Genomic DNA, 27,013 nt, shown 5'->3' with positions numbered 1-27,013 from the left:
AAAAAAAGCAATTGTGGTAAAATGTTAACACTTACTCAACCTTGGAGTTAAGCACTTGGGGTGCTCATTGAACTGTTCTTTCAACTTTCCACGTGGGGATGCCGAAGCCACACTGTTCACAGTCCCACAGCCAAGCGGCCAGAATGGGGAACGGTTTTCAAATGGCACTATGCCAGGGGTGCCGGGAGGGTAGAGGAAATATTATTTCTGGATTAATTCAACCACCTCCACCCAAAGACCGGTAGGACCAGAACCCATACAGCAACACCCAGGTACCACGCCTAAAAGCCTCGCCACTTCTTCCAGGGAGCACTAGTTAGTGACAAGTCTGGGTAGGACAGACTTTCTCTGAATTCTCCAGACCAAAAGAGTTTCAAGATAAGATGCCAGAAAGCAATCGACTTCCCGGGACTCGTATGCATACACCAGACCATTGTAACCCCGTGGTGTCCCCACCCTTCATTCTCCATCGATTCTAGAAGGAGAACACACTTTTCTTCTGAGATTAAAGAACTCCCCAAGGTTTCTTCTTTTCCTTAATAGCGCTGTGCGGACTTGAACAAGTAAATCCCTCCAGAACTGCTTGAGGCTGGGAATTTATGCCGCTCGTAAACAAGGCAAAATCCTTGCCAGAGATCCGCCGCGGCCCACCCCCTGCCCGCGTCCAATGTAAAAGGCATACCTAACAGCGGCGTGCTCGGAACGCAGCGTGATGGCTAGGTGCGACAGAGCCCACACCCAGGGAGTGCGTAGAGCTGCAGGCCGGGTGGGGCCCAGCTCGCTGGGGCTCAGGGCCCGCGCGTGCGTGCGAGCGAGCGAGCGAGCGAGCGAGCAACGGACTCCTGGGCCTCGGCGCGTGGTCTGCGCGCGCCCGGCCGTGCGTGCGGCTGCGGGAGGCTGCGTGTGCGCGCGGGGCGGCAGCATCGGCCGCCCGCCCGCCCGTGTCGGAGCAGGGTTAGCGCCGCGCGCGGGAGGTGAGTGCCTGGCCGGGTCCCGGGGGGCGATCGGAAGCCTTGGAGACCCCAGTGCTGGGTGGCGGGCTCGGTCCTGGGACTCGCTTCTCCTGGAACGGCAGTTGCGGGCCCCGCGAGGCCAGGAGACGGGCAGGGCGGTGCCGCCCACTCCGGCCCTCTCGCGGAGCGCGGCCCGGGTTGCGCGGGAGCAGCCGCGTCCTGGGGCTCCGGCCACTGCGAAGAGCGGCTGCCGGATCCCGTTCGCCTGGGGGAGAAGGGGCCTGGTGGGGCCGTGGGCGACACTGAGGGGCGGTGGGAAGTGTAGCGGGCCCAGGCCGCGGCGGCAAGGAGCACTCTGCCCTGCCTGCTCTGCCCTAGGGCGCAGCCCCCGGATCTCCGTCGCTCTGGGCCTCTCTGGCGACCAAGTCGGGGAGCAGCCCGGGGAGAGTTGGCCGCGGCGGCGAGGGACAGGACGCGGAGACGCCGACTGGTGTCTCAGTGTCGGTGGATTTCCCGGCAGGCCCGGGACGAACGCATTCCCAAGGCGCTGGGGAAGGGCCTGGGAATCGAATTCTGAAATGCGGGAGCGTTCTTCTACATGGGGAGGGGTTGCGAGGAATCTGGACCTAAGGAGGAGAATGGGCGAATTGGGCAGAGAGAAAAGGAAATCCCGAGGAGCTAGGGCACGCGATTTATAGGAGGCGATCTTAACGGGCATACAGGCATTTTAAAAGAAATCTGAGAGATGCAATGGAGTCTCACTTTTCCAAGCAGTAAGGAATGATGCCAGCAGCAAGCACGCGTTGCATTCCTATTTCCTTCTCTTCCACTCCTCACTGCTGGACTAGGAGGGAGATTTGCAAGGCCGAGATGGTTTTCTTTTACTCTGTGTTTTGCAAATAGTACCAGCGTTTACAAGGTGGCTGCCTCGTTAGGGAAAGCTACATCCAAGGAATAAATTACCAAACCGTATCTTTTTTTTTTTTTTTTCCTGTTTTCATAGGGAAGCAAGATTTGATTTGAGTTGGCAGTCTTCAGGTGGGGACAAGTTTGTATTTTAGCTTTCCCCAGGCGTCTTGGATGTAGGGAGCCGATTTTGTGCTCTCAGAATGTGTTGATGTCTGATAAAAGCGCATCTGAATTTGTATCAATCTAGAGAAGGCAGCTGTTTATTAAGAGATAAGAGTCTAAGACGTTTTTTTCTCCTAGACTAGAAGGTTCATTCAAATGAATGGTCAGTGAGTAATTCCGGTCGTGAAAGTAAAGCCTGTTATCAAAACAGTGGCCAAATATTATTCCAGATTGGATGCATGAAGTGATTTGAGAGCAAGGAAGAAGAGAGGATCAAAGCTTTTCCAAAAAGGAAGAGAATGCCAAAACAGTATATGATAATTTGCTCCTGTAATAGTTTGCTAGGTATAGAACACTGATTTTAGATGTCGAATTGCCCAGTGTTGTTGAATTATGACTTAGATATATTCCTTTTCTGTTCTTTTGCTCAGTAGTTCACAGCAAATGTTTTAATTAAAGCATGGAATATGGAAATCAGCAGAAAAACTAAAAAAGCTAGTGCTTTAGTCTCATCTGAAATTCTGTGGGTAAGTTCATCTTACTTTAATTTAGAAATTACCCTAATTGGTTAAAATTGACTGTAATAGTCTCCTTTACAACATTTCAAGGATCATTTACACAGCTACAAATTCTTTTGTATATTCCAGTGTATTTTTTCCCCTGAAGGATTTGAGGAATTGTAAGAGTTAAACTTTACTAAACCATTTTGGATGATTCATATATTTCTAAAAAATTGGATTATTATTAAAATACTTGATATGTCAGGAAAATTTAACTATATAAACCTAATTTGGTGGCCATATTCAAGTTCAGACTCAACTCTTTATTCCTAAAAAAATACTCCAGTGGATACTTTTTCTTTTTATCTGTTAAAATGATTTGCCTTCTGTCTGTGCCCAGTCCGCAAGTCTGTTCTTTCCACTGTTGGGTGATATGAGTAGAATCCCATTTGAGGAAGTGCCTTTATCCCATTCACAGCTGTATAACGTCCAGGCCAAATATGCTTTCCTCTTGCAGTTCTAACAGTTATTGCTCATCCCTGCTCACTGTGTGGTAACCACACTATATACAGCTTCATATATGAGGTCAAATGTGGGGGGTCAAACAGAATGCGTTTAAATGGCCTTGCACAACAGATGCATTCAAAAGTTGCAGTTCATTTAACAGCCTGTCTTTGGTAAAGATCTCTTATGGGACTATGAACAATGGTTTTGTTTCAGTAAAAAGTTGGCCATTATAAATACTGATTTGCTTTTGGCACTAGAGCTTTTGGTACATTGTGAATTAGATGAGAGGGGAAGGTGAGGATATGCGCAGGAGCCCTGGTGATTGGTAGGAGGCTCCTCTAGGTGAGGGGGGGAGATAAAGCCACAGAACATCTTAAGGATGAGGCCCTGAAAGGCTGCAGGATGGAAGATTTGGCTAGGGAGATAACTTGGACCCCTTGAAGCTCTGAGAAATTAAGGAATAAAACTCAGAAAGCTAGAATACATTATTAATTTTTCATTCTATGTGTTTCTGACCTGGAATTAGCCAGGAAACCAAGCCTTTTGGTGTCTCTGTATAGCATCCATAGCCTAGGGTAGTACTTCTCAGCCCTGCCTACCCCTCTGGGAATCGTGTCATGTGGGGAATATGTTACCAGCACTAGGACCCCCTTTTAAGTTGTGAGACCCTTTGGGGTAATGAGGAAACATAGAGACGAAGGATCTTAGGAGACTGAGATTTTCTTGATGTTCTGAGGTATGCCAGTTCATGCCAAGAACACTTCCAGACCAACAGCCTGATTGGTAAATACAGTTTTAATGAAGCACAGCCACACCTATTTGTTTAATATTGTCTGTGGCACCATTTTTGCTAGAAAGGCAGAGTCAAGTGTCTGGGATAGAGACCATATGGCCCATGAAGAAAATATTTGCTATCTGGCCTTTTATTAAAAAAAAAAAAAAAAAATTGCCCACTCTTGGGCTAGAACATAGATGTCTGCTAAACTCCCAGGCTGTGCATTTTGAACAGCTTTTAAAAGTTAGCATAAAGAAGCACTATATTTGGCTCCTATTTTGGTAACAGACTTTGTTTTCAAGGATGGAGATAGCCACTTTCTGAGAGGAAAAATTATATTATAATTTTTCTATATATTATATTAGAATTCTCTCTCAATTCTTATCTCTAATGTTAAATAGTTCCTTTCTCTAAACTGATGTAGGGTCTATAATTTGTGCTCTTCTCGAGCATCTGCACATGCTGAGAGTGCAAACTCAGCTCTCTGCCCTGGACCCTGACCACACATTTGGAGACATTTCAGCTGGGAGGTCACCTCCCATCTTCTCAAGGTGGGCTTTACTGATAATGTTCATTCTGAAACTTGGAGTCACAAACCTTCCTCCCTGTTCTGCATTGTGTCAGCAACCTGAAGGCAAGACAGGTGTCTTCCCCATTGCATCCCCAACCTTTAAAACAGATCTGGCATACCGACTGACTGACTCAATGAATGAATGAATGAATGCATGAAAGAAGAAACAAATGAACGAAGGACATTCAAATAACTAAGGGAAAGGTAATGAGTGACTTAGCCTGACAGACAAGAATGACAAAGGTATGTAATATTCTTAATCTGGGGCAACAATGAGAAGAAATATTAACTAGAGCCACTTCCCCTATCCCCTTCCTCCAATGGGTAAAGCTGTTTATATCAAAACAGAGACAGGAAGCCCAGCTTTCAAGTCAGCCTTCCTGCTGTTCTGCCTCACTTGTGTGATCTTTGTTCTGCTCCAGTTTTCCTAGGTTCTCTCCAGACCAAGTCATCTTGTTGCCTCTTTTCACGAGCTCTGTCACGTGGCTCTTTCAGACTGCCCACCCCTGGGTGCAGAGGTACATCCATTTTTGCTCTGTTTGGCTCTTTGGGTCAGTACTGTATTCTCACAGCCCAGCATGAGCCAAAGAAGTATATGTTGAACAAATGATTGCCTGTGGAAAACACACTAGCCATGATGGATCAGCCAATTTTGAAACTGACTAGGCACTGTCATTGGGCTCACGTTTCCTTTTTTTTTTCTTCCAGAAAGACCTTTCAGTGCCCTGCCCACTTGAGAGAAACTTCATCCTTGCATGCTATGTAAGGCTTCCCTTGATCTTCGAGTGGAGGAACCCTTTTGGGTTCCAGTGTTTACCAAAGCTAATGTTTACCAAAGCTCGGCAATTTATTCAGGGTTATTTGGAGTATAAACTTACTAACATTCTTGCCAGAAGTTCCTTCATTTCTGAAAAGTATACTTGAAGAGAAGACTAGTTGGAAATTTATAAGTTCATGGGTTAGCTTTGACAGCTCTTTATCCCTGACAAAGATCAGAGATGCTGCACTACGTGGAAGAAAGTATGAAGATGCCAGGCCAGCGAGATGAAAACAAATTAGGAAGGATGCATTGTGGTGTAGTGGTTTCGGAGCCCATTTAGGGGATGAGGACACCCGCATTCCCAGCCCTGCTTGCTGGCTGTGAGACCCTGACTAACCATCAGGTCTCCAAATCACAGTCTCCTCAACTGGAAAAGAAGTGCTGCAGTAGTAGGGCCTACGTCCTAGATAGTTTTAATCAATAAATGGTGGAAATATGGAAAATACTTAGTCCAGCACCAGGACCAAGCAGGGGCTGTTGCTAAAATTATGGAGAGAAGGCAATGTGAAGAAAATGGATAAAGTAGAAAGCAAGTTTTTTCCTTTTTTTTTTTTAATATCTATCTATTTATTTATTTATTTATTTATTTATTTATTTATTTATTTTTAATATATGAAATTTATTGTCAAATTGGTTTCCATACAACACCCAGTGCTCATCCCAAAAGGTGCCCTCTTCAATACCCATCACCCACCCTCCCCTCCCTCCCACCCCCCATCAACCCCCATCAGCAAATTAAATTTGATTCTCTACTATATGCCCAGCTGTGCTTCGGAGTGAGAGGGAGAAATGTAAGCTTTATCAAATATGCGTAAGCCTTAAAGTAGATTGATGCCACTTGAATATTTCACACCTCAGTTTGAAAACGTTAATGAGTTTTGTAGTTCTCCAGCTGCTAGAAGTACCTGTTGTAGGACTTCTGACAGTGCCAATCATTCCCAGGTGTAGGAAGATCAGGGGGCAAGAGGAAGAAGGAGAGGGGAGCATGTGTGGAAGAGGAACCAAAAAAGTTTGCATTTGGCGTGTGGATCGCTACTGCTAGTTCCTGTGGGCTTATATGCTCATGGGAGCAAAACATTGGGAACTTTAAGATGTCAGAGGAAACCTCATCTTTGGACTCTAAAAGGAAGCTTACTGGGGCTCCTGGCTGGCTCAGTCAGTAGAGCATGTGACTCTTGATCTCAGGGTTGTGCATTCAAGCCCCACATTGGGTGGGGAGCCTACTAAAAAAGGAAAAAAAGAAAGCTTACTGATCTGAAGGGAGAATGTGGATAAACTAGGATTTATTTGCATGTTTACGTGTGCTAGAGACCATGTGGTGTTACATGAGAGACACTGGGAGCTAGCTGCATGGTTTGTAAATGGAACAAATGTATAAGTAAGCAAATAATTTAGAGGAGCACATAGTGGACCTTAATGATAACAGTGGTACTCTCTACTTAGTTCTTACTGTGTCCCAGCCCGGTCCTAAATGTTCAACATGTATTATTTCAAGAAACAGAGTTTCCGATTCGCTGGAATCAGATAGGGTGGGGCCCGAGGCTAACAAGCTCCTAGGCAGTGCCCGGGCACTATAGTCTGAATAGTGAGGTCTAGAGCAGCAACATTGGAATCACCTGGAAAAGGTTTCAAAATACTGCCATCTAAACCTCACCACCCTTTGTAACTCTCATTTAGTTATTAGTTTGGGGTATATACCCTGGCTTCCAGAGCTTTTCAGGTTCTCCAAGAGATTATAATATGCAGCAAAGTTTAAGAATCACTGGATTCAGAAAGAAAAGGGAAGAGAGAGGTAATGGTCAGACAGCACCGCTTGTGTTTCTAATGATAATCAGAGGAGGTCAGAATGGTAGAGTTTTATATTGCTTTGTTTATGAATTAATATGTTCAGTTTGAGTGGGTACTAGAAGGGAAATTTTCCTCACAATGTGTATTGATATGTGTCTCCCTCTTTATTTTTAATTTAAAAATTTTTTGTTTAAGTTTATTTATTTTGAGAGAGAGAGAAACAGAGCACATGAGCAGGGGAGGGACAGAGAGAGGGGTAGAGAGAGAGAGAGAGAGAGACTTCCAAGCAGGCTCCGTGCTGAACTTGAACTCATGAACTATTAAAATCATGACCTGATGGGGAGCCTGAGTGGCTCAGTCGGCTGGGCATTGGACTTGGGCTCAGGTTATGATCTCACAGTCTGTGAGTTCGAGCCCTGCATTGGGCTCTGTGTTGACAGCTCAGAGCCTAGAGCCTGCTTCAGATTCTGTCTTCCTGTCTCTCTATCCCTCCCCCACTTGTGCTCTGTCTCTCTCCAAAATAAATAAACATTAAAAAAAAAAAAAAAAAAAAAACGTGACCTGAGCTGAAATCAAGAGCTGAATGCTTAACTGACTGAGCCACCCAGGCACCCCGTGGTTCTCTCTCTTTATAAGAAATAGGACATGAGTGATGTGTGTAATTATGATTTGTATTAAACTCAATGTGCACAGGACCTTGTTGAGGCTACCAGGATTTCCACCTTTTGTAGTACTGTTTTGTATGTGGAAAAAGAGTCATAATGTTGCCCAATTGGCAGTAATTGTAATTATCTTTAATGATAGCATATATTTTCTCCTTGGATGACCCTAAATCTAATCTAGTATGCATGGGCTTAGAATTTTATTGAAATGTGGTTTTTTGGTGATTTTGTTTGTTTTTGCATGTCTGGACCTGTTTTTTGTTTTTTGTTTTTTGTTTTTAATGTTTATTCATTTTGAGAGTGAGAGATAGAGAACAAGTGGGGGAGGGCAGAGAGAGAAGGAGACAGAATCCCAAGCAGGCTCTGCATCTATCAGCACAGAGCCTGATGCAGGGCTTGAACTCATGAACCGTGAGTGAGATCATGACCTGAGCCGAAACAAAGAGTCAGATGCTTAACCACTTAACCAATGCCCCTCATGTCTGTACCTTTAAAAAAAAAATTTTTTTTAACATTTATTCATTTTTGAGAGACAGAGACAGAGCATGAGTGGGAGTGGGGCAGAGAGAGAGGGAGACACAGAATCTGAAGCAGGCTCCAGGCTCTGAGCTGTCAGCACAGAGTCCGACACAAGGCTCGAACCCACCAACCATGAGGTCATAACCTGAGCCGAAGTTGGGCGCTTAACCAACCAAGCCACCCAGGCGCCCGATGTCTGTACCTTTTTAAATGAACATGATCAGAATCAGTGCAGCCTATTAGAAGAAGGCTTTGTTTCAGAAGAAAGCCGAAGAAAAGTAAGCATACTCTAACAGATTCAGGAGTTTACTTTTGGATTCAATTTATTCTTGGGGATATTTGAACAGACCATTTGAACAGCATTCAGATACCCACCTAGTACCTACTGTGTGCTAAGCTCCAGGGATGTGGCAGTGAACAAGATGTGCAAGGCCTTTCCCCTCACAAACCTCAGATTCTTGAAGGGAAGACAATAAACAAATAATAGACAGAAAATCTCAGGTGGTTTGATTGCCTACAGGAGAATAATGAGGGGTGCGATAGAAAGTAGGGGCAGGGGAACCACTTGAGATAAGGGGTCAGGGAAGGACTCTCCTAAGTGACATTTTGCTAGGATCCAAAGCAGGAGAAGGAGCCAGACTTTTCATGAACCAGCTTTTGCGTTAGAGAAACAGCAAGTGAAGACTCTCCAAGGGAGGGAAAATTTGAAAGTGTCATGGCTCAGAACCGAAGCCACTTTAACTGAAATAGAGATAGGAGGAGGCGTGGCCACAGACGAGATGTATTCCTGAGAGACAGACTGGATAGATAGATCTTCTTCAAAAAATATGAACCTTGTTGTCCTTAAGCTCTCACTGTCTTTGTGCTTTGTTTTTGTATTGACAGCTCTCTAATGAACATATACTTGCGATTAGAAAAGTTTTATATGTTTTTTTAAAAAATTGAATTTGCTTTCCCTTTGTAGAATATAACCAACATTTTTGTACCCCAGGAAAGAATTTCAGGTTACTTTGGCTTAAATAATGGTACCATTGCAGTAATTCTTTGTTCTGTTTCTCTGGAGTCCTTGCATTTGGACTGATCCCTCCACCCACCCTGTCAGCCCCCCAGTTTATTTTCTAGTGCCCTGCATATTTGTGATGCCAAATAAGAAGGTCCGTATCTGCATGAATTATTAGTTGCCATTTGTTACTATTGTTAATAACTCATATTTCAGGTTTTGAGGGTGAGAATCCTGAGTCTTTCTGTGTAAAGATGGTAAGGTTGTGATGCTGCTTTACTGTGTTTAATCAAGGTTTGGTGGTAGTGAGAAATTAAAACCATTCAGAGTGATTCCGGTCAATAGAGATGTGGCAGACTTCCTGGCATAGGAAGGGTGGTGCCAAGAACATGATATCTGGGGGCGCCTGGGTGGCTCAGTCGGTTGAGCGTCCGACTTCGGTTCAGGTTATGGCCTCACGGTTCATGAGTTCGAGCCCCACGTTGGGCTTTGTGCTGACAGCTCAGAGCCTGGAGCTTGCTTCGGATTCTGTGTCTCCCTGTCTCTCTGCCCCTCCCTTGCTTGCTCTCTCTCTCTCTCTCTCTCTCAAAAATAAATCTACACTAAAAATTAAAAATAAAAGAATGTGAGATTTGGAGTCCTGCTTGATTTTGTCCCTACCACCTACGAGCCTGTGACTTTGGGCAAGTTATTGACTCTCCCCGAGCCTCAGTTTCCTCACCTATTCAATGCAAACAGTAAAGGTTTCAGAGCACCTTTATTTGTGGACTGTCTTGAAGGTCCCGTGAGTTAGTGCCTGAGAACAGTTCCTGGTGCTCTCGCCACAGCTGGGCACCTAGGGCCAGCATGTCTTGTAGACATGATTGCACACAGTCACTAAATAGACAAAATGATTGGATTGCCAAGCTGTTTTAACTTCTTTTTTTTTTTTTTTTTAAGTATAACATGCAAAAAAGAAAGTGTACTAATTAGGAGGTGAATTATCACAGTGAGCACACCTGTAGGCACCATCTAGGTCAAGAAATAGAACATGGCCGGAACCCCAGAAAGTCCCCCCAGGGTCCTACCAATTATACTTCCTTCCTGTCTCCAGAGGTTATCAGTGCCCTAATTCTGACACCTTAGATTGCTCTTGCCTGCTTTTCAGTTTTGTGTAAATGGAATCATAGTATCTATTCTTTATGTATCTGGTTTCTTTAACTCTACATTATATTTGAGAGACTCTAAAATGTCACATGAGGTTATAGTTTGTTCATTTCTGTTTTGTGGAAGGTGCTGTTACATAAATTTGTTTCTTCCACCATGGTTGTTTCCAGGTTGGAGTTATCATGGATGGTGTGCTGTTATGAATTTTCTGGAACATATTTTGGTGTCCCAATGTACTTGTTGTTGAGTGTTCTTCCTAGGACTGGAGTTGCTACATCATAGGATACATGTATATTCAGCTTTAGGGAATGACACTAAAAAGTTTTCCAAAAACACTCAACCATTTTGTAGAATTTTTTTAACTCCAAACTACTGCTCAATTCACCAAAATTAGTTTATTAATTCAGTGAATACAAAGATGGGCTAGGACAAGATTTTTCCCAAAGGTAGAGTTCAATCCTGCCAGAGACTGAAAATTAAAATAGGTTCTTCAGATAGATTTGAGAAACTATAGATTTGCATGATATATCCTCTTCTCAGAGAATGTATATTAGCATATTAAAACCTGAGAAGCCCTCCATTAAAAAATACCAGTTTACATTCATTTGAATTATTTTGGCAGGGCGGGGAGGGGTGGATTTCCACAGAGCTCTTTTGAGGGCTCTGTAACACTTGGGGATAAGACAGATAGATGCACCCATCTTTGGTGCCAGAAAGTTCTGGTATTAATAACTGAGAAGAAATCTGCATCTCAGTTCTTCTGCTCTCTTCTAAAACATTGGATGCAACCAACCTCTTATTTATTTCTGGAAGTTTTCTGGGCTTTTCTGTTATTTGCAATGTTTCTTCAGCTTTTATGTATCAACCACCAAATCGACCCGTAATTATTTGTGGTCACTGGTGCAGCAGCATCGTGCTGGGCTTGTGGGATAGAGAAGATGGTTTGCTTGGGGTAAATTATTTAAAATCTAGTTGGTGAATGCATGTTTACTTAATATGATCACAAGTTTATCTTTTATCAAATGGAAATTATTTCAGAATTATAAATGTAAGTTCTTTACAGTGATGTATGATATTATTTAAGAAGTCAGTAATAAAATAATAGTGTATTTCCTTGTTGGGCCTTTTTATATTTTTCTGCTCATCGGTGTTTTAGGTTCTTTCTGCCCCTCTCCTGGGACATGGGATTTAGAACAGTGTCAGAGCTCACAAAACTCATTCTTGTGCTAGGAGAGCGGCTGCCCTGTGCTCCCGCTGTCTGGGTATGAGCCAGTCCTAAGTCTCAGACCAGGCCAGCTTGATTTCTGTGACATCATAGTGTGTCTACATTTATCCACATACCTGAGTGTCACTTTAACTTCAGAAACCACTGACTTTGCTGACTGAATAGTCCATATTGTCCACGTAAACCTCACAGTAACTGAATCGGTATTGTGGTGCTTGGTTTTAGCTGAAAAAAAAAAAAAAAGACTTTTTTGAAAAGTTAAGTAACTTCCTCAAAGTCACACACAACCATTAAGTATTACAGCCAAGATTTAGGGTAAGCCATTTAAGTCCAGGCATTTTTGTTATGGTTTTTTTCCTGTTTTGATAGGTTTAAAATACAAAGAAACTAAAAATAGAATACTTGTATTTCAATCATCCTGAATTAACAAATGCTAATTAATACTTAATAGTATTTGTGGCAAGTCTTCTCTTTCCCCTTTTCACCACACAATTACTCTTCCACAGTGACACCCACACTGCTGAGTGTGGAAGCTTTTCCTGCAGTTTCTTTAAAAAATAGTTTTAGGGGCACCTGGGCTCACGGTTTGTGGGATCGAGCCCCTGCATCGGGCTGCATGCTAACAGTGCAGAGCCTGCTTGGGATTCTCTCTCTTTTCCTTTCTCCTTGACCCACCCCTGCTCGTTTTCTCACTCTTAAAATAAATAAACTTAAAAAAATAGGTTTGCGCGCATAGCTGCTTTTTAAAGCTCTCTTGCTTTTGTGCGGTTTAAAACTATATAAATTGTATTATATATGCATTTAATTTTTCAACTTGTATATTTTACTCAACATTTTATTTTTTAATACTCTCGAAATTGACATTCTGTGTATAAATCCGATTCACTTCTTTTTAACTGTCTTCTAGGATTCCATTGGAAGACAGTAGCAGGTTTTATTTACTTATTATCTTACGGATAGAGATTTAAGTTGCTTCAGATTATCTGTTTTCATAACCCCATAGTAAGCATGCTTGTACAGGTCTCCACGCATGTACACATATGAGAGATTTTCAAGGATGTAGTCCCAGGAAAGGAAAGTCTGGTTTTCAGTTCTCTAGATGCAACCGTGTTGCTTATCTACCACAGTGGGCTTGTACTTCAACCCTCAGTGTATGACAAATGTCATTCACTCCAATACCTGATTAATAATAAACTTTTTTATGTTTTCAGATGGGTTAAAAACTTGGTATCTGACTTTAATTTGCCTTTCCCTGGTCACTAGTGAGACTGACCCTCTTTTCATGTTTATCGGCATATAATTGGAAGTTCTGAATTCCTCTTCTGTGAACTTTTTCACACGTTACCCATTTTCCTTTTGATTTGTAAGCTTTATATAAACTTTATACAAATGAAAATTAGTAACAGATTATTACAAGTATATACTATCTAACAAATATAGTGCAAGGATTCTGGATACCAGCCCTTTGTTTTATTTGTTGTAAATATCTTCTCTGAGTCTGTGGCTCACATTTTAACTTGTCTTGTCCTATAAACTTTATATTCTAATGTTGCCCAGTGTATTTCTCCTGTCTTTTATGGGATATGCTTTTTGTAACTTGTTCACAAAGGCCTCTGCCACACAGAGGTTCACAAATATATTCTGTATTTTTCTGTAATCATTTTAGTTTTGCTTTTTAAAATTCTTTTACCCACCTGGAACTTTATTTTGAAAATAAATATGAATATAGTTTTTTTTTTCCCCACATTTATTCTGAAACCATTTGTTGAATCTTTTCCCCACTGGTTTGTGAGGCAGCCTCTGCCATTTTTCAAGTCCCTGGGTATGGGTACGTCTGCTAAGTCCCTGTGTATGGATACATCAGCTTCTGGCCTCAGTGCTGCTCAGCTGTTTCATCTGTTGGTCTGCCATTCTGTTTTCATAACTATAGCTCTGCGATAGGATTTAATAACAGCCAACCCACCACCATCCCACCTTCATTCTTTGTTTTCAAAATTGTATTGGTTATTCCAAATCAAGAAGTTTTCATCATAATGTTATGTATTTATTGATTAATTTGGAGAAGTGGAATCTTTTGAGTCTTTTGAATCTTCTTATCCTTCAACACATTATCTCTCTCGTTTACTCACATCTTTTTGTGTTTTTTTCGTATTCTTCAGAAAAGTATTTTACTTTTCTACATTAGGGTCCTGCAGATTTTTTGTTAGCTTTATTTGACACTGTAGTTTTTGTTGCTGTTGTGGTTTTCCTTAGACTTTTTTTTAAATGATAGAAATCTTTTTTAAACTTTTTTTTTATCTTATAGAGATAGCACCAGCAGGGAAGAGGGGCGGAGAGAGAGAGAGAGAGAGAGAGAGAGAGAGAGAGAATCTCAAGCAGGCTCCACACTAAGTGGGATATGGGCTGGATCCCACAAACCCAGGATCATGACCTGAGCTGAAATCAAGAGTCGGGTGCTTAACCAACTGAGCCACCCAAGCGCCCCTAGATTTTTGTTTTTTTTCAGTGTTCTTGATATATATGTGAGCTCATATCCAACATCTTGGTACACCTGTCAGTTCTTACAAGTTGTCTTTTTCCTCTTGAGTTTTCTTTGTAGATGATTACATAATAATGAAAATAATGGCAGGTTTCTTTTTTCTCTTAACAGTTTTTACATCTTCCTCTTGTTTTAGTGGACACTAACACACACTAAAAATACACTGTTTTCCTGACTTTGGTAGAAATATTTCTAAAGTTTATCCTTAAGTTTGCTACAGTTTCTCTAACAGGTTAGACTCTTCCCTTCTATTCCTAATGTTTTTTTAATAATTGTCTTTTTTGGGTTTTTGTTTTTCATTGTTTTCTGCTTTATCTTTATTATCCATTCTGTTTTCTTGTTTATGTAATAACATTGGAATTAGTTTTTTTAACTTCTTGAGCTAAGTTCTCAGCTTATTTATTTTCAATCTTTTTAAAAAAATATATTACCTATTATGCTTAAAATCTTCATACTGTATCTAGTTATGTGACATATTCTGGTAAGGCAAAGGTATTGGGATGAAAAACAGATCAGTGGCTGCCTGGGAGTTCAGGGAAGGCTTGATTAAGGGACACTAGTAGAATTTTTGTTATGATGGAATTGTTTCATATCTTGATTGTGCTGGTGGTTGCGTGTACAGAAGAGTAAAAAGGGTAAATTTTACTGTATGTGAGTTATATATCAGTTAAAAAATCAAGTGGATACAAAACAATGTATATAAAGTAATTCTACTTTTAAAAATGTATATTATTTTAAAAGGTTGTTAGTTTTCTGTAAGGACTACTTTAGTTACATCCAGTGTGTTTTTATCCGTAGCACTGTGTTTAAAAAATTTTTTTTTAATTTTTTTTTAATCTTTATTTATTTTTGAGAGAGAGACAGAGTGTGAGCAGGGGAGGAGCAGAATTGGAAGCAGGCTCTAGGCCCCGAGCTGTCAGCACAGAACCCAACACAGGGCTTGAACTCCTGAACCGTGAGATCATGACCTGAGCCGAAGTCAGATATTCAACCGACTCAGCCACCCAGGCGCCCCTAAAAATTTTTCTTAATGTTTTATTCTATTTTTTGAGAGACAGAGAGAGCCCGATTATCGGCGGCCAGACACCGGGGGAGCGCCAGAGAGAGAGGGAGACACAGAATCCAAAGCAGGCTCCAGGCTCTGAGCTGTCAACACAGAGCCTGACGTCAGGCCCGAACCCACAGATGTGGAATCATGACCTGAGCAGAAGTCGGATGCTCAACCAACTGAGCCACCCAGGTGCCCCTTATCTGTGGCACTTTAAAATGGGAGGAAATTTTTTTTATTTTCATTTTTTTGAATTTTAATGTATTCATGTGTTTTAAAAATCAAGTAATTATACTGAGTAATATTTTTTAAGTAATACACCAAAGTAATATAAAAAAGGGATGCTCTCACTCCTTCTCTCATCCACCCCATTTCTCCCTGCCCACTGTGTCTTTTCATTGTTTTTCTCACACACATACAAATACATATTTTTTATTTCCTCTTCCTTTTGACACAAAAGTTGGCACATTGTAGACATTTTCTATATCTTCTCCACTTAATATATTGTACAAATCTTTAACGTCAGTAACATCTGTATAGTATTCCGTGGTGTGGATGTTTCATTGTTTATGTAAGTAATCCCTCATTAATGATCCCTTGGGTTATTTCCAAATATTTGCTATTATAATGTCGTAGCTAATAACAATAAAATGCCTGAACATTTTAGACATAGACAGCTGTGTCTAAAATAAATTCCAGGAACAAAATTACTGAGAAAAGAGTAAATGTATTTGTCATTTGTATAAGTATTTCCAAATTGCACTCCATTGAGATGTTATGGTTTTCTACTCCACCATACATGAATGAGAGAGAGAATGTGTTTTCCTCTCTTTAGTTTTTATTACTAAAATATTTTATTTCTTTATTTTTTTAATATTATTATTTTTTAATTCTTTTTCAAGTTTATTTATTTTGAGAGAAAAAGAAAGAGATAGAGAGAGGAAGAGAGAGAATCAGAGAGGCAGGCTCTGTGCCATCAGTGCAGAACCCGATGAAGGGCTCAAACCCACAAACCATGAGATCACAACCCAAGCTGAAATCAAGACTTGGATGCTCAACCAACTCAGCCACCCAGGAGCCCCATTATTGAAATATTTTAAAGTGAATACAGCTATCTTGGCTTTCTACTCCTAAATATATACTCTTAAAAATAGGAAAAGGTTTTTTAATTATTTTTAACAGCTTTATTGGGATATGACTTACATACCCATAAATTATTTAACTGTACAATTCAGTGATTTTTACTAAATTCACAGAGTTCTGCATCCATGACCCAATCAAATTTTAAAATATTTCCTTTACCCCAAAATGATTCTTTATCTCCATTTGCAACCAGTTGCTGGTGCCACCGCCGGGCAACCACTAACCTATCTGTAGATGTGCCTTTCATGTTTCATATTAATGGAGTCATATATATATATGGTCTTTGTGTTGATCTTCTTTTACTTAAGACTCATGTTTTTCAGGTTCATCCACATCCTGAATTCTTTTTTTTTTTTTTAATTTTTTTTAATGTTTTATTTATTTTTGAGACAGAGAGAGACAGAGCATGAACGGGGGAGGGTCAGAGAGAGAGGGAGACACAGAATCTGAAGCAGGCTCCAGGCTCTAAGCTGTCAGCACAGAGCTCGACGCGGGGCTTGAACTCACGGCCATGAGATCATGACCTGAGCCTAAGTCGGCCACTTAACCGACTGAGCCACCCAGGTGCCCCTACATCCTGAATTCTTAAAACTGGTATTTGTTACAGCCTGTATCAGTGCTTTGTTTCTTTTTGTAGCTGAGTAGCATCATTGTGTAGAAATACCACATTTGTTTATCCAGGAACATTTTCTTTTGTAGCCAGCTAACATTATCACACCTAAATAGATTAATAATCCTCCTGGCATCACCTGATATCTATGTTGTATTCAGATTTCTCCAGGATCCGGTCCAGGACCATACATTTGCAATTGGTGTGTCCTTAAACCTCTTTTAACCTACAGCCATCCCCTTTTTCATGATTCTGACTGGCTGAAGACACCATGCTGGTTGACAGTCCCAGTTCCTTGATTTCTTTGAGTGCTTCCTGTGGTGTTCCTTAGCTTGTTCTTCTATCCTGTATTTCATGTAAATTTTGATTAGATTCCAGTTAAACATTTTTGGTTAGGATTCATCGGAGACAATATTGTGACTTGACAGTGTAGCTCACTAGGAGATAAATAGCATGAAATTGTGCCATCATTCTGCTAAGATTGATGATTAGCACTCTGATTCCTCCAATGTAAATTTTATATTGTTTTAGTCCTTGTAAGTAAAAGGCAGTCTTTGGAGGGTTACTTGGGTGCCTTATTAATCTTTCGTTTGATGATTAAAACGCTGATTGATCATCATTGCCCGAATCAATAGTTTCATGAGAAGTTGCAAAATGATAGCTTTCTTCTGTCATTCTACCTACAGTTATAACTGGCATTTTTCTATAAAGAGGACTTTTTCCTCTTCAGTTGTAACACTTGTCCCCCTGAACTATAGATCATTGTGTAAAGCAGAAAAAAATTGCTTGGCTTCTTCCCCCGTACCCCTGCAAACCAATAGATTTCAGTTAAGTGGTTGATGTGATAGTGCCTTTACAATTTCCAATATGATATTCTCTTTAAATTTATGGATTAAACAGAAACTGTATGTAAGGGTGTTGAGTTTCCAAACAGGTTTTTTTTGTTTATGTGTTTTTCAAGTTGTGTTTTTGTCATAATTATATTGTGGTTAGATAATGTGGCCTCTGTTAAGTTGAGGTTTGTTTTGTGTTGTTGTTTTTTTTTTTTCCTCTGTAAGTAATCTCTACACCCAGTGTGGGGCCTGAACTCATGACCCTGAGATCAAGAGTCTCATGCTCAACAACTGAGGCAGCCAGGCGCCCCTGTTGAATTGAGTTTTGAAAGTTCTTGAGATGACTTATATAACCTAACATGAACAGTTTCTTAATGAATATTTCACGTGTTCTTGAAACAAATATTCCATTCTCTTAGATCAAGATTATTAATATTATTTGAAACACTTATATCCTTATTTTTTGCCTGCTTGATTTAGACAGATTTGTTCAAAATCTCCCATTAGGATTATATATGGGTACCTGGGTGGCTCAGCCAGTTAAGCGTCCAACTTTGGCCCAGGTCATGATCTCATGGTTTGTAGGTTTGAGCCCATGTCAGGCTTTATGCTGACAGCTCAGAGCCTGGAGCCTGCTTCAGATTTTGTCTCCTTCTCTCTCTGCCCCTCCCCCACTCATGGTCTGTCTCTGTCTTTCAAAAACAAACATTAAAAAAAAATTTTTTTTTAATTTCCCATTAGGATTATAGATTTTTTCCATTTGTACTTAGGCTTTTCCGAGTTTGCTTTATATATTTTTGAGGCTATGTTTTTATGTTGATATAGTTTCATAACTGTTACATTATCTTGTTGCATGGCTCCTTTTATCAGTAACAAAATCTTATCCCTTTTAAATGCTGTTCATTTAAAATATGTGACATGAGGGGGCCTGGAAGCTCAATTGCTTAATCGTCCGACTTCGGCTCAGGTTATGATCTCATGATTCATAAGTTCGAGCCCCACATCAGGCTCTCTGCTGTCAGTGCAGAGCCTGCTTCAGGTCTTCTGCCCCCCTTGCTTTGTCCCTCGCCCCTCTCCAAAATGAATATTTAAAAATGAATAAATATAATATGTGACATTAATAATTAACTACAGCAGCCTTCTGATTGACATTGTCATGATACGGTTTTTATTTACTAATTTTAAAACTTTTATGTTGTTTTGTTTTAGGCATGCGTCTTATAAGCAGTATAATGGCAGAATTTTAAGCCACGTTGAGAATCTCTTTTAGGAGGTAGGTTTATATTTACTCTGACAGTACATTTATATTTACTTCTGATATCTTTTGTGTTTTCTATTTGCCTTGCATTTTCTCTGCTTTTTTCTTCTTCTCTATTGGTAGCTTGCTTTGTTTCTTTTATTTCTCAGTGTGGAAGATATGTATTCCATATCTGTTCTTTCAATAGTCACTCTCAAGGTTAATAATGTACATTCTTAAATGATTTTTTTTGTAAAATGTTAAAGTTTATCACTCCTTGTTCCTCTTGAATTAGGTAAGAGTATTAACATATTTTAATTTTTCACATATTTTAAGTCTTTTTACAGCAACCATGTCATTTTTGTATAGTATTTCAGTTTCACTTTTGCTGACCACATTAAAAAAAATTGTATTCTTGGGGCGCCTGGGTGGCGCAGTCGGTTAAGCGTCCGACTTCAGCCAGGTCACGATCTCGCGGTCCGTGAGTTCGAGCCCCGCGTCAGCTCTGGGCTGATGGCTCGGAGCCTGGAGCCTGTTTCTGATTCTGTGTCTCCCTCTCTCTCTGCCCCTCCCCCATTCATGCTCTGTCTCTCTCTGTCCCAAAAATAAATAAAAAACGTTGAAAAAAAAATTAAAAAAAAAAATTGTATTCTTGTTCTTCTCTCATTTGGTTTTACAGTATCTGTACTTACTAGTTTTCACGGTCTTTTAATGGCCTCCTGGTTTACATCTGTTCCTTTCATGCCATTCCTTCCTCCTGAGTTCACTTTTCTCCATACTAAAACATATTCTGTTGATACTTCTCCCAGCTAGAGTTTGTGGACTTTGTAAGTCCTAGTCTGTTTGAAAGTGTCTTTATTTCACTTTCAGTTCACTTGAAATCTCTAAAATTCATCTATAAAATAGGTACAGTAAAGCCAGCTGGCCCACTGTATAGAGTTACTGGGGGAATACTAATAATACTTGCAAACACTTCATCAACTGTTTAAATATGTGTGTGTATACATAACATGATTATATGTAAAGTGCTATTATTGTAAACTAATGTAAGTCCTGGTAGATTTATATTTAGAATTACTATATACTTAATCTTTTAAAATAATTCCTCACTATGTTGAGATAATATTTACTGAAATAAGAGAGGATAATACCTAATAGACATATCATGAATTGTACGTGGCTACACTTTGGGAGAAGAACCTGGGGTAAGATGAAACTCAGAATCCTGCCTGCTCGTTTAGGGTTACTACCATTCAGTTGAACTTTGAGATATGCAAGCATAAAACTAAAAAATTTTTTTGGCTTTGTTTTTATCTATGTACAAAGACAATACACAAATGGCATGGAAAATCTAAATGATACAAAAAGAAAAACGAAAGAAAGAAGAAGTCTTCCAGAAATCCCACAGAATAGAAGCCATTGACATACTGAGACATATCCTTCTAGAAAATCTTGCTTAGCATATGTGACTATATGGGTTTAAGGACTTATACCACATAAGCAGTTTTGTGATTTTCATTTGCTATATATCAAGGGAAGATATAGGTAAGCTTCATCGCATATAATAAATAAATATATGCTGTTGTATGGATAGATCATAATTTTGTTTAACCAGTTCCCAATTGTAAGGCATTTAAAATTAAATTTTTCCATATTATAAATTACACACAGTTGCCGGCTTACTTCTTTACGATAAATTGCTAGCGGTGGTAATTGCTTGGTTAGAGTATACACATTTAAAATTTTGATACGTGTTTTCAAATTTCCCTCCAGAGTGCATGAGAATACCTTTTCCCCCACACATACTGACTATTGTCATGTGGGGTTTTTTTTTTCCTTTAATTTGCTGATTTGAGATTTTTGTCAATATTTCTGCTTCCTTGTAAGTTTGAACATCTGTTCTTATTGATCATTTGTAGTTCTCTTGAGAATTTCTCTTTCCGCCATTTATTCTCTTGTAGTGTTCATCTTGTACTTAATTTGTATGAACTCTTTTTTTTCTTTGGTTTTACAAATCTTTGTCATAAATCTCAGGTTGTTTTTTTTTTTTCTCTCCAGTTTGTTTTTTAATCTTTCATCCTTGTGTTTTTTATTGTTGTTTGTTTTTTAGTTTTTTGTTTGTTTTTTATTTTGTTTTTGTTTTGCTTTTTAACCTTGTTCAAGAAATTTTTGAAATCTTTATTTGATCAAAATTTCCTTTATGGGTTCTAGATTGTTTCCCTATAGTTGAGTAATTGAAAAGTCTTCCCCATTTCAAAATTACTAAAATGTTCATCCATATTTTCTTTTAGTGCTTTTAAAGGCTCATTTTTCTTCCATTTGATCTTTAATTCATTGGAAAAAATTGTATATAAGGAAAAAATTTGTATATATATACAAAAAATTGTATACAGTTGTATATAATTGTATATAAAAATTGTATAATTGTGTATATATATATATATATATATATATACACAATTGTATAAAATTTGTATATATAATTGTATATGTCAGTGACTCCCTGTCTTTTATATCCTGCTCTCATTTTCAAACTTGACTAGTAAAAGCCAGGATATGAGCCACTGAATCATGGCAGGAAGTGAGATGTGTGGCACTATTTCTCTTCTCACTGTTTATTAATGTGCCTTGGGTTATTTGTCAGTAGAGATGGAGGTTCAGAGGGGAAAGATGAATTTGGGAAGGGTTGCCTCCTGTGAATGCATACATGGAACACAGAATTAGAGAAAGGATACCAGCAGAGTGTCTCTTAGAAGTTTTATGTTTCACCTATTTTAGTGACCCCTGAGTTCTTTATCCAGGGAAGTAAAACTGGTATGGTGACCTAAGACACCAGCTGACCTGAGAATTTAGATTATGTTTTAAGCCTTGAATACCAAGTGCTGTTTTCCATGATAAAGCCATGAACTCTTGAGTTCTGTGGACTAATGGTAACTTTTTTAACTTTTTGTTTCAATATATGTTCCTAGTTCAGAAAGAAATTGGAGGAGAAAGAAATTGGAGGAGAAAGAAATTGGAGAAAGAAATTGGAGGAGGTGGGCGTGCTTCATTTACCATCTTTGATTTCTAATTCCCTGACCCATAAGTAAATGCGGTTACATTTTTTATATGTCTTACAGAAATTTCAAGCATTATTTTTGACTACTACATACCACTGACTGTTCGGTTGGTGAAATTGAAGATCTTTCACTCAGAAGAAATAAATCAAGAAGGAGGTAAGAAATAGAAATATATTTATGGCTTCAAAACATATTTTTCTTTAAATAGTAAGAACTCATAGAGATTATTTTTCCAGGATAACCCATTTGACAATAAAAATCAATTTAGAGAACACAGGACACAAAGGCTGCCAAGGGTGGAACACAGCTGGGGACCAGGCTCTATTTATTGAACACTTAATGGCCAGTGAAATGCTTTGCACATGTTGTCACCCTCCACTGTATTTGACATCTTTAGTGCAGAGATGTGGAAACTGAGGCTCCAAAAGGAAGAACATACCTGCTTGCCCTGTTTGTTAAAGGACAGAGCTGGGTTGTAGACTCTGGTCTCTCTGCCCTTAGAACCACCTGTGTTGTGGGTCCTTGAAAGACTTTTCCCTCTTTTTGGACTAGAGAATTCCTCTTCTCCTTGCTGCTGTTTTATTTTCTTTGTGGGCCCATAGCAGTAGACATCCCAGCCACAGTCACATTGTCACATTTAAAAACCGTGGCTTATAGGAGCGCCTGCATGGCTCCGTCAGTTTGGCGTCCGACTCTTGGTTTTGGCTCACAGTTCATTGGTTTGAGCCCCATGTCAGGCTCTGTGCTGACAGTATGGAGCCTGCTTGGGATTCTGTCTCTCTCCCTCTTTCTGCACCTCTGCTTCTTGTTCTCTCTCTCTCTCTCTCTCTCAGAATAATAAACATATTTTTTTAAAAATACAGGGGTGCCTGGGTGGCTCAGTAGGTTAAGCGTCCGACTTCGGCTCAGGTCATGATCTCGCGGTTCGTGAGTTCAAGCCCCGCATCAGGCTCTGTGCTGATGGCCCAGAGCCTGGACCCTGTTTCAGATTCTGTGTCTTCCTCTCTCTCTGACCCTCCCCCGTTCATGCTCTGTCTCTGTCTGTCTCAAAAATAAATAAACGTTAAAAAAAAATTTTTTTTTAAATACAAAAAAAAAAAGGAAAAGAAACATGGCCTATTGAATGCATGTGAGATAACTTTTGTAATAAGATTTGCTGCTTTGAGTTCTTCCCATTATTGAAGAGTAATGGAGCCTTCATTGCCTATATATGATTGTAAATGCTGATCCTTACGCAGTATACTTTCCTTTTGTTAGTCTGAAATTTATTCCAGTGTGCTGATTTGTTAGAATGAGATGTAAAACTGCCACCTGACAAGTGTTGTAATAAACGTAAAAGTTGTCATTGGCTGAGGTGTAAATCAAGACCTCTAGGGTTGTGCATGCAGTGTCTAGTCGCAGATGAGGAGACAGTGTAGGAAGAAGTTCATTACTTCTATAATTCTTATTCTAGGTCTCTTCTGTTTCAGGTTTTTCCAGGAGCTGGCTGTGCAAGGCTAGTAAGGGGGAGAGAGGAAGACTGGGGTGGGATGGACAGACCTACCTTTTATCCTTTACACAAATGGAAATAGCATAACAAGTCCATGTGCATTGCTCTCCTGCTGTAGGTCTGTGTCTGTCTTGCACTTTGACTATGGTGAGAAACACTTCGCCAACAAGGTCATAAACTACAAATGGAGGGGCAAGACACATATACATGAAACTGAACTGGAGAGTTTGTATTGTGTGACTTAAAATATAGAAAGCTCTAGAGAAAGGAGAGATTACTGACTGTGACCAGAACTAATCAGGGCAGGTAGGATATGGCCAAATAGGACAAGGAGTCTTGAGGTCCTGTCATTTTCATAGTATTGAGAGGCAGAAGAGCTGTGCATCCAAAGACCTAAGACTGACCCAAGGTAGAACCCTTGGGGGGCCAGCCTTCCCATATAATGATATTAACATATGCCCTTCATAACAGATTCTGGGTTCCCAGGACCCCTCTTCCCAGAGGATGGGGGGGTGAAAGGGCACCATTGGAACCTCCTCAGCCTGCCCCTCCTGTTGTTCATCCATCCCTTACTCTGAAGTCCCTTAGCATTGATATAAACAGTCAGTGCCACCCTGTCCTTCCATGTTTACCTGTTGCCTAGGGGTCCCCTTCTCCCATCTCCTTCCTTTGGTCTTAGTGCCTGGTGTTGTCTGTGGGTGTGGAATGTCTAGGAAACACTTCGCACATGTTTGTCTTGATATCATGGTGCCCAGAAAGCCCTGTGGGATCCTGAATTGTGAACCAACCTCATCCTTGGGGCCTAGCACAGAACTGAGGTGACACTGTCACTCCAGTCTGAATGCTGTAACATTACTGCTCTTCTCATCTCAGCTGGAGGGTCCATCCCATGATTCTGATCTGGCACAGGATTTCTGAATAGATTAGAATGGAAAACACATGAAAACTCAATTCTATGGACAGGCCTTTAATTTAAGCACTTGTTGTGCAGACTGAGCATGGAGTTCAGCCAGTGAGGTAAAAGGGGAGCTGGGATCTGTTTGGGGCAAGGAAAAATCTATTTCACAGTCTTGACCATTTAAAAACTCTGGAGATGCTTACCCTGTTTGTGTCTAGAGGACTTGCCTTTCAGGTGAAGAGTCTCTGCTCCCATCTCATTTCACATGAATAATTGTAGCCACTGGGTTTTCCTTATTCCAGATTTGCTAGAATCCACATCTGATCACACAGCTGAGAAAGACCCTTGGTTTATTTGGACATGTTGCTGGTAATATCTCCTTGCATTAAATCCTTCACTTCTCTTTCCATAGTGGTGAAGAAGAAATGCGGCTTTTTTTTTTAATTGCAGATTTATTTTTTAACCCCCCCCCCCCATTACTCATCTTTTTCTGGCCCTCTGGACATCCAGGACAAAATGATATTTTAATAGTTATTTAAATCAAACAGTAAGTATTAATTTTCCCGAAGTAATGAAGGATATGTTTTTAATCTTGGTCTGGATGTAAAAAGCTAAAATGCCCTCTTGGTTTTTGGTGTCCATTTGCTTATAGATAAATGAAATGAACTAGGTTGGGGTCAGAATTCTTGGTTTTGTTTGGGAGCTTTTGTTGTTCCAACTCTTTAAGTAGATAATCAGATATCATTTAATACTGTGTCTTGGGTGGTGGAGTACTAACCAGGTCTTTGATAAATCTTCCAGAACCTCAGGCTCGTGTGCTTCTGAGCTGCTGTGGATGGCCCTGGCTCTCTTGACCACTCTTCCGAGTAGGATGTCACTGAGATCCCTCAAATGGAGCCTCCTGCTGCTGTCCCTCCTGAGTTTTCTTGTGATGTGGTACCTCAGCCTGCCCCACTACAATGTGATAGAACGTGTAAACTGGATGTACTTCTATGAGTATGAGCCAATTTACAGACAAGACTTTCGCTTCACACTTCGAGAGCATTCAAACTGCTCTCATCAAAACCCTTTTCTTGTCATCCTGGTGACCTCACACCCTTCAGATGTGAAAGCCAGACAGGCCATTAGAGTTACTTGGGGTGAAAAAAAATCTTGGTGGGGATATGAGGTTCTTACATTTTTCTTACTAGGCCAGCCGGCCGAAAAGGAAGACAAAGTGTTAGCATTGTCCTTAGAGGATGAGCACATTCTTTATGGTGACATAATACGACAAGATTTTTTAGACACGTATAATAATCTGACCTTGAAAACAATTATGGCATTCAGGTGGGTAACTGAGTTTTGCCCCAATGCCAAGTACATCATGAAAACAGACACTGATGTTTTCATCAATACTGGCAACTTAGTGAAGTATCTTTTAAATGTAAACCATTCAGAGAAGTTTTTCACAGGTTATCCTCTAATCGATAATTATTCCTATAGAGGATTTTACCAAAAAGCCCATATTTCGTACCAAGAGTATCCCTTCAAGGTGTTTCCTCCCTACTGCAGTGGGTTGGGTTATATAATGTCCAGAGATTTGGTGCCAAGAATCTATGAAATGATGAGTCACGTAAAACCCATCAAGTTTGAAGATGTTTATGTTGGGATCTGTTTGAATTTATTAAACGTGGACATCCATATTCCAGAAGACACAAACCTTTTCTTTTTATATAGGATCCATTTGGATGTCTGTCAACTCAGACGTGTGATTGCAGCTCATGGCTTTTCTTCCAAGGAGATTATCACATTTTGGCAGGTTATGCTAAGGAATACCACATGCCATTATTAATTTGACAAAAGCCTAGAGAAAGACAGGATACTCTGTGGAAAGTATTAATACTACCGTAAAATGTCCAATGGAAAACTCATGGGAAGGTCACTGTGTTGAGTTACACTGAACTGAGACTCATGAAGAATGCACAGACTGGGGACTGGAGGGTCACACTTTGATTTACCTAGACCAAAATCAAGTCAGGCCCTTTAAAGGTGATTGTAAGAGGAATGAAACACCTTATAAAGGAATCCGGGATTTTTGTTAATAAAACGAATAGGGGCAAACTATTTGAATGTGCCATTCTGTAGGCTAGAACTTGTTAAAAGGGTTTCATTGAATTATAAGCTCATTAGTCCATAACATCGAAGCAATGGGGAGCTCTACTCATTGAGCAGTCTAGTCTGTTAAGGGTTTTGTGTATATCTGACATGGATTACCAGTTTTTAAAAATACATAGTTCTGTGTAAAAAACTGAAGTTACACTGAACAAAATTTCATCCGTTTTGGTCATTCAGAAGGTACTTCAAGATGTTACAGCATTTCACAGTTATGAATTACTATTTAATATTACTTAGGACTTCCTGGTGTTTGAATGTTATGGTTGTTTCAGTACTGTATAAAGCAAATAGTGATGCACCCTTATCCATTTGAACTTTTTCCCACTTACCTCACTGATGAGCTTATTATTTCATAGCTCCATTAATGTAAAGACATTGGTAATTATCACATATCAGTAATCTCTTGGACTTTGATAAATATTTTACTGTGGTAATACAGAGAAGAATAAAAGCAAGAAGATCTGAA

The 27,013-nt window shown here is 40.0% G+C and overlaps 1 protein-coding gene across 18 annotated transcripts; it reads left to right on the top strand.

Moving 5' to 3' along the window:
- The first annotated feature begins 421 nt into the window (after positions 1–421).
- B3GALNT1 (beta-1,3-N-acetylgalactosaminyltransferase 1 (Globoside blood group)) lies at positions 422–27,013 on the top strand. Of its 18 annotated transcripts, none has more exons than XM_040480658.1 (8): positions 691–974; positions 2,456–2,551; positions 4,800–4,895; positions 18,920–18,983; positions 20,274–20,492; positions 22,067–22,162; positions 24,696–24,762; positions 25,195–27,013. In XM_040480658.1, exon 8 carries the CDS (start codon positions 25,229–25,231, stop codon positions 26,222–26,224), a length of 996 nt encoding a protein of 331 aa, XP_040336592.1. In that variant the 5' UTR covers positions 691–974; positions 2,456–2,551; positions 4,800–4,895; positions 18,920–18,983; positions 20,274–20,492; positions 22,067–22,162; positions 24,696–24,762; positions 25,195–25,228; the 3' UTR covers positions 26,225–27,013. The 18 variants fall into 18 exon arrangements, with proteins under 18 accessions (XP_040336594.1, XP_040336592.1, XP_040336593.1 ...); XM_040480659.1 differs by lacking the exon at positions 24,696–24,762 and adding an exon at positions 23,476–23,501; XM_040480650.1 differs by lacking the exon at positions 24,696–24,762 and adding an exon at positions 5,086–5,139 and having other exon boundaries at positions 692–974.

Source organism: Herpailurus yagouaroundi, unplaced genomic scaffold (genome assembly GCF_014898765.1).
Source record: "Herpailurus yagouaroundi ecotype Mexico unplaced genomic scaffold, PumYag 159, whole genome shotgun sequence".
Taxonomy (NCBI): domain Eukaryota; kingdom Metazoa; phylum Chordata; class Mammalia; order Carnivora; family Felidae; genus Herpailurus; species Herpailurus yagouaroundi.
Note: the sequence above shows the minus strand (reverse complement) of the source record. Positions and strands in the feature narration are given on the sequence as shown.

Bases quoted from the DNA above. Each gene is read 5' to 3' on its own strand.
- B3GALNT1 (XM_040480652.1), top strand. From the start codon at position 25,229: ATGGCCCTGGCTCTCTTGACCACTCTTCCGAGTAGGATGTCACTGAGA.